General features: G+C 47.2%; 1 protein-coding gene across 1 annotated transcript in view; it reads left to right on the top strand.

The window, feature by feature from the left end:
• FBXO40 (F-box protein 40) overlaps positions 1 to 10,617 on the top strand; it is a 28,090-nt gene extending 17,473 nt beyond the window's left edge. Inside the window, exons 2-4 of the mRNA XM_045294218.1 lie at positions 1,500 to 1,532; positions 3,167 to 5,068; positions 8,609 to 10,617. Coding sequence (XP_045150153.1) covers positions 1,530 to 1,532; positions 3,167 to 5,068; positions 8,609 to 8,806 — 2,103 coding nt within the window. The 5' untranslated portion in view covers positions 1,500 to 1,529 and the 3' untranslated portion in view covers positions 8,807 to 10,617. The remainder of the gene's footprint in view (positions 1 to 1,499; positions 1,533 to 3,166; positions 5,069 to 8,608) is intronic.
• Positions 10,618 to 10,627: the final 10 nt, after the last annotated feature.

A 10,627-nucleotide genomic window follows, 5' to 3' on the forward strand; every position in this document is an offset into this window, starting at 1 on the left:
TATGTACACCCACCTAGATAAGAGAAATTGGACCAAAAAATATATATATGAGAAGAAAATAAAGGGACCAATGGCCCCGGAGGGACATGGGAGTGAAAGAGTTTCTTATATATTAACTAATTTGACCTTCCCAGTAACACTGAGAGATCCTGGTATTATCCTCCTTTCACAGATGGGGAAACTGATACACAAAGAGCTTAGCTAACTTTCCCAAAGTCTCACAAATACTGACTTGTCGGACCTAGTGTTGAAAAGAGTGCAGTCTGACTACTCCTCACCACGACATCATACACTGCCACTCTCAACACGTACATTCTCATCTTCACGGAAAAAAACCGAGATGTGGGAGTGTTCCACACGGGACTGGTTGACCAGCGTTCGGTAGCCGCACTCGCCTGAAAGCAAGGCATTCACTCTTGTGCTTCCAGAGTCCCTGCTGAGGCTGCTTCTGGAGCCTTTGCCTTCCGCTCCTCTAGCTGCAGCACAGCTGAATTCCCCAGTGCAAAGGGCAGGCAGGTGGTAGATGCTTTCAGGACAAGGTCCTTGATCAAGATGGGCATCGGGCTGGCTACTGAGTGGACAGGAAACCCCAGTAGGAAAGAAGGCAACTTGGGACAGCTGTAGAAGGGTTTGGAACCTCAAGATAATTGTCAGTGGACAATGGAGAAAAGAAACCAGCAATGACATGTCCCATAATTTTCAATTTGACCCATCAGAGAGCAATGTGCTCCATAAAAAGAGCATGGGCCAGCATGGCTTGGTGTGTCCCCCTGACTAACATCTCCAACTTTTCCTGCACACTACAAACAAAAACCAAAACACCCTGCTATCAAGTCGGTGCTGACTCAGACAACCCCTTCGGGCAGGTAGAACTGCCCCATGGGTTTCTGAGACTGTAACTCTTTACGGGAGGAGAAAGTCTGTCTTGCTTCCAAAGAGTGGCGAGTGGTCGAGACCTGTCAACCGTGTGGATTGCAGCCCTGTGTGTAACCACTACCCCACCAAGGCTCTCCTTACTGTAAGATGAGGCAATGACAGATAGGTGGAACTCAATCATTGGCTGAGTTTGTTTTGTTTGGGCTTCTGTTACTAGAATCACAATAATTTCTTAACTTTTTACCATGAATTGGATAAAGGTTTACAGAGCAAATCAGTTTTCCATTAGCAATTTATATGCATTTTGCTTCATTTCCTTGATGCAATCCCCATCATATAACAGCCCACTTCCTCCTTATGCTTCCCGCTTACATTTTCCCTTCTTTCCCAACCACTTTGAACTCTGTCCTTGGGTGAATGCAGTCCTTTTGATCACAAATGGCTGGTTATTCTATGGAGTGCATACCTCCCTAGTATTATTGTTTCCCTTATAGATCCTTAGGTTTGGGGTGCTGAAAATTAAACCATATGAGTCATTTCCATTTCAAAGCTGCAGGGCGACTAAGGGTGGCAATCTCAGAGGATCTCTTATTGATCACTGAAATTTTCATCTTTTCTCCTAGAGTTAAGAAGCACCAAGAAATTGGACAACCATGGTAAGTAGCAGGGGCTTATTGGACCTTCACCATTCAGAGCTGCAGGCCTGATTCTTTCCGACAGCAGCCTCAGCAACTGGCATATGTGTCCTCATGGTCTGCTGGTACTTAACAGATTTTTGCTAAACCCAGAGATTCTGGGGAAGAATCTGGAAGAAATTGAAACATGGCAGATAGAAAGCATTAGAAGTGAGAAAGATTTATCGGTAAAGATTTCTAGTAATGTTTTTTTCTAAGTTAGAAAAAAAGCTGACAATAATTTAAATGCATGGCAACTCCTTCACTTAACTAATATTACTGATTTCCTACCACAGTCCCAGGTCCCATGACAATTGCTGGGGCTGCCACTGTGAGCAAAGCCAGACATGACTTCTCTCCTGCCAGCACACCTGCTGGTGCCTGGTTAGATGAAGGATAGCACACCCATGTTCTGTCATGTTACCCTGCCAGTATGGAAAGAATTCGCAAAGAATAATGAATAATAAGCAGTCTAGTACTAGGTTATAACAGCAAGTTGGAAAGCAGGAGGCAAAATGGTGTTCATGCCATTAGCTGTATAAAGTCAATGGCTTGAGCTTATGTTAACAGTGGGGGAATAATTCGGAAAAGGATATCAATAATGGTTGTACAACACAAAGAGTATCATCAATGGTTCTGAATTACATGTGTAGAAGTTGTGGAGTTGGAGAATATTTTGTTATGTATATTTTTGCCACAATTAGAAGAAAAATAATTACAGTGAACCCTCGCCACTTCGCGCTTCGACTTCCGCGGCTTCACTCTATCGCGGTTTTTGCGTAACAGTGCATGCTCTGTCATTATTGCCACTGATTGGCTCATACTGTACACGCTTCTGTCTGCATCGCTACGTATCGGAACTACGTATCAGATGCATTTTTGCTTTTGTACAGTGTACTGTAATTGTTTGTGATTTTTAAGAAATTTTATCTAAGCCCTGTGATGGCTCCTAAACGAGCTGCTTCTTCTAAGCCTTCTGACAATAAAAATAAGTGCCAGAGGAAGATGCTCACCATCCAGGAAAAGGTAAAACTTCTGGATATAAGGAATCCTACTTCGCGGAATTTCATTTATCACGGTAGGGTCTAGAACTGATTAACTGTGATAAACGAGGGTTCACTGTACATGAATAACAAGGAGTACAAGGAAGCAGGACATGTTTTTGAATTTGCTGTGGTGATCATTGTCCAGCTCTTCTTGATATGGCTGAATTATTGAATTGTACAGCATGTGGATGAAATGCTAATAAGACTGTTCAAAATAAAATACATGGCTCATGATCCACAACTCAGATAGAATGCTGTCAACATTGCAATCTATTCCATTCAGACTCCCTTCCCTACTGTCCTGTGTGCCCCCCTCCCAGACGCCCCCTCCCACCGATTCTAAGTACATTTGCCGCACACTATAAGAACGGCAAAGTCCAGAGTTGACAGTTAGCTTCTGGCTTTGTGGACGGAGGCGTGAATTCTGCTCTCTTTGGGATGGGCTGCTACAATCAGAAGCATGTATAAAAAGGAAGTAGGTCCATGAAAACAGCGTCACAGACACACGTCGAGTCGCCCTTCTGGGGCTCATGTGTTGTGTTCTCTCCCTCCTGTCCTTTGCCCCTGCAGGGCAAGGCGCGCCGACCCCTGGTTGGCCCGCACAGACACTGTGAGGGATGCTTCCACCGCCATTGCCACGTGCCTGTGCAGGCCAGCGTCTCCTGCCCGGTGATGAGCTGCCCCCTGCTCTGCGGGGCCACGTTCCACACGTGCAAAGAGGCCGAGCACCAGCTCCTCTGCCCTCTGGAGCAGGTACCCTGCCTCAACTCCGAATACGGCTGCCCGCTGTCCATGTCCCGCCGCAAGCTGGCCATGCACCTGCAGGGCTGTCCGGCCAGTGTGGTCTCCTGCTCCATGGAGTGGAACCGCTGGCCCACTGTGGACTCGGAGACGCCCCTCCACGAGAACATTATGAAAGAGGTCCCCAGCGAGGAGTGTTTAGACACCGCCTTGGCCCTCCAGGACCAGAAGGACCTTTTCAGGTCCTTAAAAATGGTGGAACTTTTCCCAGAAACGAGAGAGGCCACGGAGGAGGAACCAGCCCTGACTGGGGAGGCCTCGTGCGAAGTGGCGGGGGGAGCGGCTCCCCGTGTGGCCTCGCTGGGCCCTCGGTGCCTGCCCGACGGCAAGACGGCAGAGCTGAGTCAAGAAGAACGAGAGGCGCTAGCCAAGACCAAAGAAGGGATGGATCTGGCCCAGTTTGACAAGTGGGAAACTGTGTTTAGCAAAGAGCATGCTGCCTCCGCCTTGACCAGCTCACCTGCCAACCGTGAGAGCAAGGGCAGGGGCGCAGCAGGGCAAGGCCAGCTGCCCCACAGCCGCCACGAGGTGGAAGGCGAGGGCCCGACCCAAGGGAGAGAACCACTGGGAAACCAGAAGCAGCCCGACTTCCACGCAGCCATGGAGACCACGGGGCTTGCCCCTTGGCAGGATGGTGTTCTGGAAAGATTAAAAACTGCTGTGGATGCCAAGGACTATAATATGTATCTGGTGCACAACGGGCGGATGCTGATCCACTTTGGTCAGATGCCGGCGTGTACGCCTAAGGAGAGAGACTTTGTTTATGGCAACCTGGAGGCGCAGGAAGTTAAGACGGTGCACACCTTCAAAGTCCCGGTGAGCTACTGCGGGAAGCGGGCCCAAGTTGGCGATGCCATGCTGAGCTGCAGGCCCAGTGAGCACAAGGCCGTGGACACTTCGGATCTGGGGCTCACGGTGGAGGAACTGCCCAAATCTGATCTCATCAAGACCACCCTTCAGTGCGCTTTGGAAAGAGAACTCAAAGGCCACGTCATCTCCGAGTCCAGGAGCATTGACGGGCTGTTCGTGGATTTCGCCACCCAGACCTACAACTTTGAGGCCCAACAGTTTTCCCCGGGGACGGTGCTGGGGGACCTGACTGCTGCCAGTCCCGGGGGCCTCCACGTGGAGCTCTACAGCGAGTGTGTGACCAGGAGACACAACAAGAGCAGCTCTGCCTTCACGTTCACCTGCAATAAATTCTTCAGGAGGGATGAATTCCCCCTCCACTTCAAGAACGTCCACACAGACATTCAGTCGGGTCTCAACGGCTGGTTCCAGCACCGATGCCCCCTGGCCTATTTGGGATGTACGTTTGTTCAAAACCATTTCCGCCCCCCAGGGCAAAAGGCCAAAGTGATCTATAGTCAGGAGCTCAAGACCTTTGCCATCAAGCCGGAAGTTGCTCCAGAGCTGAGTGAGGGAACGAAGAACCACGGTCCCTCGGACCCTGGAAGGCAAAGCCAGAATTCTCTAAGCAGCCTGCCGCTGGAGATTTTGCAGTACATCGCCGGGTTCTTGGACAGCATCAGTCTGTCCCAGCTCTCCCGGGTGTCTGTGCTGATGAGGAACATCTGTGCCACTTTGTTACAAGAGAGAGGGATGGTCCTCCTGCAGTGGAAGAAGAAGAGGTATTCCCACGGCGGCACCTCCTGGAGAGTCCACCAAGAGGCGAGTACACATTCATTCCTTTGCTCAGCAGATGTTGATTAAGGGCTATCAGTATGTGGGGCGCTGGAATATGGGGTTGCTGGGAATGACCATGATCCCTGTGCTGAAGGGGTTCTAGAGAAGACGTGTGGATCCACGCATCAATGATGCCAGTTTGACATGAATCTGATTCCAACCTAATGACAGCTCCATGTATCAGAATGGAATTGTGTGGCCTTGAGGTTTCAATGGCTACGTTTTCCCCCAGATGTAGATCCCTAGGACTTTCTTTCCAAGCACCACTGAGGACTCAAACTTGGAATCTTCCCATTAATAGCCAAGTGCATTAACTGCCTGCACTACCCTGTTGATCTCTTATCATGGTGTCCTGAATGTCTTCCGTTTTCCCATATGATCCATGCCCCTTCCTTGTTCTCTCTGCTCTGCCCCCAAGAGACTGGCCTTTATAGGCTGCATCAGTGGACTACCTTGACCGTTGGCTTCTAGCTGGCCTAATCTAATGGGAACGTGTCAGCAAGAGATGGGGGGAGAGGGCAAGGAAGAGGGGGAGAAGGATGAGGTTTGCATATCTGTGCTCTAGCTTCCTCTCTTCGATGACACTGCGATCAGCTATAGCTCTTCACAGAGGATGGTGATCAGGCAGCTCTGTCCACAAAGCTACCCTCTCTGAATTCCAGTACCCCTCCCTGCTCGATCCTTCTCAGGCCAAGCGTAGTAGCACTTCTCGTTGTTAGTAACCCTGGACACCATACTGCATCTTATGCTTGCCTACACATAGCTTTCTCCAAATTGATCTTGAAATAATTTCAATATACTGTCCATTTCTCAACAGGACCATTTAATGATGGTTTTTTTAAAAGCTAAATGAATTTAGTTCACTGATTTCCCCTGGTCCAAATGCTTATTTAATGTTTCAAAAATCTCCTGTGTAAGTTGATGCTCTGAAATGAAAACATCCTACCTAATTTAAAAGTCATTGAAAAAAATCTCCTGTATAAACAAGAATTTTTCCCCTCCGAGAAATCTTGTTCCTTATTCTCCATAGGGCCATACCACTTACTTGCATGACAGCTCCTATCCGCTTGAACTGTACATAAAGGATACTTCTAACGCACTGTGCCCTTGGTGCCCTACGCATCCCTTTTCAGAATAAGTACATTGGTCATCTAAACCATGAACTTGTGATGCACCGTGAGGCCAATGATTACACTGTCGAGTTCCATTACAATACGTGAGTGTTAGCAAACTGGTCTTGGAGACTTAGAGTTGTTTATATTTAGCTCTTTGGTTATGTCTAGAATAATGTGCATGTGTTTCCATTTGTCCTTTGTGAGCAGTCCTCTCTAAAAATAACTGTGGTCACCCCCCTCCCGTGTGCATGGCTGCATCCATGTGCTAAATAAACCCTGAGTGCTGACCATGAGTGAAAGCCAAAGGCGAGTGAGAGGAAGACCCTACCTCCCGGAGTCTGACAGTCTAGAGGTGCTTACGACCTTTCTCTACGACACCAGAAGTAAATCATTAAACGTGTACCCTAGCCACCCCATTGTTTATGTTGCTCAAGGTTGTCCCCAGTTCAGTGATGGCTAACCATTCTTGGACATCACTTGGTGCGAACCCATTTCCATGCAGAAAGGAAGGAAGCAAGGCAATTTAGTCAGGTCCGAAGGGGGGCTCATAGTAAATGACTTTATAAAGTAAATAGATAAATGGTTGTGACATGTCAGGCAGGGCCTTTCTTATATAGGAAGAGGGACAAGAAAACTAAGGAAAAAGTAATCAGGATGAATGAAAGGGTATCAAGTTATGGCTAATTTCATAGGCAGATTTTAAAACCAATGACTTGTCGCTACAGCTCACGGTGAAAGACCAGAGGGTGTTGGTGGGGTAGAGGTTTACTCATTGGCCTGTGAACTGCAAGGTCAGCAGTCCAAACCCACAGGCTCATCCAGGGAGAAAAGATGAGGTTTTCTGCTGTGGTGAAAAAAATTACAGCCTCAGGAACCCACAGGGAGAGTTCACCACCGGCACATGTCCTATAGAGTCCTATAGGGTCACAATGAGTCAGAACGGATTCGACTGTGAGTCAGAATCAACTCGATGACAGTGAGTGAATGAAGCTCCTAGCAGTCTCATATGGGTTTTCTGTTCTAAAGGGGCTTTCTGCTCCCATAAAAAGTTACAGTCTGGGGAACCACGAGAACAGTTCGACCCTGTCCTGAAGGGTCACCATGAGCCTGTATGGACTTGATGGCAGTGAGAGAAAAAGATTTTAAAAACTGACATAAACAATAAAGGGATTTTGTTGGCCTTCTACGACTGAAAAATTCAAGATAATAGCTTTCAATTAGGATTGACGTAGCAACTCCAAAATGTCCTCCAGGGACCTTATTTCTTACTATTTTTTACTTCTACTTCATCAATAGTTGCTCCCTTGTAAAACTCAATTAATTCTCCCGTGGTGGTGCCCTGTGAATGCCAACAGGGTCAAATTCAGAAGGGAAATGGGAATCTGCATCTTGATATCTCTGTGTTCTTAGAGTCTAGCATCTCATTGGCATGGATTGTCCTGGTTGGAGCCATGTGTCGGTACTGGACCCAATCTCTATGGCGGGGGGAGGAGAGACAGTATCAATATGCTGATCAGCTAACCACAAGGTTAGGGGTTCAAAGCCAAGAGCCTATCCATGGGAAAAACATAAGGCCCAGAAACCTTCACAGTCTGGGGAACCCTATGTAGTGATTATATTCTGTTGTATAGGGTCGCTATGAGTTGGAATCCACTTGAGTAATAGATTTGATTTGGGTTTTTGTGTAAATTCCCCACTCAAAAAATAACCTCCTCACTGGGGGACGGACAACAGAAAAGTGGGTGAAGGGAGACATCAGACAGTGTAAGATAAGACAAAATAATAATAATTTATAAATTATCAAGAGTTCATGAGGGAGGGAAGAGAGGGGTGGGGGGAGGAGGAGCTGATACCAAGTGCTCAAATAGAAAGCAAATGTTTTGAGAATAATGATGGCAACAAGTGTACAAATGTGCTTGACATAGTGGATGGATGTATGGATTGTGATAAGCATTGCACAAGCCCCCAATAAAATGATTTTCTAATTAAATAAATAAATGAAAGAAGGAAAAAGAAAATCTCTCACTGCCATTGAATCAATCCAGGCTCATGGTGGCCCTATAGGAAAGAGCACAACTCCCCTATTGGGTGCTGGAAATCTTCATGGGAGCAAAAAGTCTCATCTTTCTCCTGTGGAGCAGCTGGTGGGTTTGAACTGCTGACTTTGCCGTTAGCAGCCAAATGCATAACCCACTGCAGCATCAGTGCTAGAGGCTGTATTAGTCATTGCCCCCATAAGTCCCATGACTGACTGGAAACTAGGAATTGGATGCTAGAGAAGTCACGGCATTTCAGAGGCAGTTTCTAGGACAGGAAGTGACACAGAAAAGAATTTATTCTTTTCAAAGAAAGCCAATCTGAAGATCTTGCTTCCATGTTCACTGTTGAGCTTTTTCTTCTTTCCCAACAGATCTGGCAGTTCAGCAGCCTGTTCTCCAAAATCGAGAGCTGGGAGTTTAATGACGTCACCTCTATGTCTGAGCACCTGAAGGCCTGTCCTTTCAACGTCGTAGAGCACAAAACTGACCCCATTCTTTTGACCAGCATGCGTGAGACCCCTGAGCAGGCCCAAGAGAGCTTAGTCACCACCTTTAGACCCAGACCATGAGGAAGACAAACCCAAAGATTCTCCATGATTCGTGGAGGCTCCCTTAGAGTTCCTGAAAGTTTGGGCGGAGTAAGCTTCTGAGACAGGGTTATGAGCATCTCTGGGTGCATTGAACTAGTAATGTCCTCCACGACCTGGGTGGTTGCACAAAGTTGCCATGGCTTGTAGAATTGTTGGAGGGCTCTATTCATCACTTTGTTCCTTTCCTTTTGTTTTAGAAAATAATTCAAACTGAGGGGGAATAAAACAGGTAGCTTTTAGGCCACTTGAAAGATGCGAGAGAGCAATGAAATTCCTTAAGCAGCACAAGCCTGAGCCTTTACAAAGAGTTTTGCTCCTGTTTTCTGCTTGCAAAGTACCTTCAACCCCATGAGGCAGGCCACGCAAGGCACCCAAGGTGAAGGGCTCAGTCGGAAGGGTCTGGGTTTGGGTCTGTTTAATAGTTAGGTCCAGAGCTGCTCTTCTCTTCCTACTGCCTTTAAGCCCAGTGGGTCTCCACATAGCTCAACAGAGAGGTGTCTCCCAGCGGAGCACAAGGGCCCTTCCAAAGGACACCACAGGTCAAAGGAAGAAAGACCGGTGAAGTCACAGGGTGCGTTGGACAGGATCTTAGGCAAAATCTTATCTCACACAATTATGCACCGTGGTTTTGATGTTACTAAAATGACTTTTATATATACGATGGTTTTAAGTTGGGAACCAGATGGAGCTGATGTATTGGTATGGCTTTATCTCCTAGGATCACGTGCCAAGAACCCCCACCTCTGTTTCAGCTCTTTCCAGGTAGAACTGAAGGAAAGGAAGTTTGAGTTATTTGTTTTAACTTTATATCCATCTCACCTTAATTGATACCGTTAACCCAGCACTCTTAGCAATCTTCAACGATATAACAATTAGGGGGCAGGGAGAAGAAACATTGAGGTAAGCAGAGAACCAAGAACTTAGCCAACAAGAGGGGGAGTCTGGTTAATTGGGGTGGACATGGTTGGAATCTGGTATTGACTACACAGGTCATACCACCGAGAGGTCAAGAAGGCATTAGAGTAAATCCCAGAATAGAAATATGCTTATTGTTTCATTTTCATATGCCACTTGGCACTCCTTGATAATGTAATTCTATTTTTTTTTTCTTATTCCCATTGTTTGGTTTATATTTCACACGTGTGAAATTAGAAGACACCATTTTCTAAAACTAGAGTGAGAGTAGGATCTGAGACCTATGATGGCTTCTTCTTGAAAATGAGTCATTGGAAAGAGGACTGAAGCAGGAAAGAAGGAAGAGACTTCTGGTGTCTATCCCAGGTTAACCGAGAGCTCCCTTAGCAAGCCCCTGGCCTTGACTCTGGGGCCAATGGTGATGGTAAGCAGGGCTGCTCTTAGAGGACCGGGAAGCAAAGAGCTACGTGAAGGAAGCAACTGGTGGTTAGTGGTTGTACAAGTCGATGGCATGTAATGGTGAGAGGAGAGGGAAGCCTGGTAGAGGGACTGTGGCTTCGACAGAAGGTGATTTTCTTAGCTGCCCCTGTAGTGAGCAACAAGAACATGGGGAGTATTCGCTGACAGAGTAAAGTCAGCGAGACCCAGTTTGGGAGTAGGCAGCAGCTCAGGGAGCTGAAGGGGACCATCCACCCAAGAATGGGAGCCTGGGAGAAGTCTGTGAGCAAAGCCCTCGATGAGCATCCCCATCAAGAATATCTGCCAAACGTCAGGGAGAAAGAGGTCTGCAGAGCTGAGGCAGACAACTCTTGCTGTATTCATAGCATAGGAGGTTGATGTGTGGTGTGTGTGTGTGTGTGTGTGTGTGTGTGTGTGTGTGTGTGT

This window comes from Echinops telfairi, unplaced genomic scaffold (genome assembly GCF_000313985.2).
Source record: "Echinops telfairi isolate 266 unplaced genomic scaffold, ASM31398v2 ScPeMD7_3509;HRSCAF=4178, whole genome shotgun sequence".
NCBI lineage: Eukaryota > Metazoa > Chordata > Mammalia > Afrosoricida > Tenrecidae > Echinops > Echinops telfairi.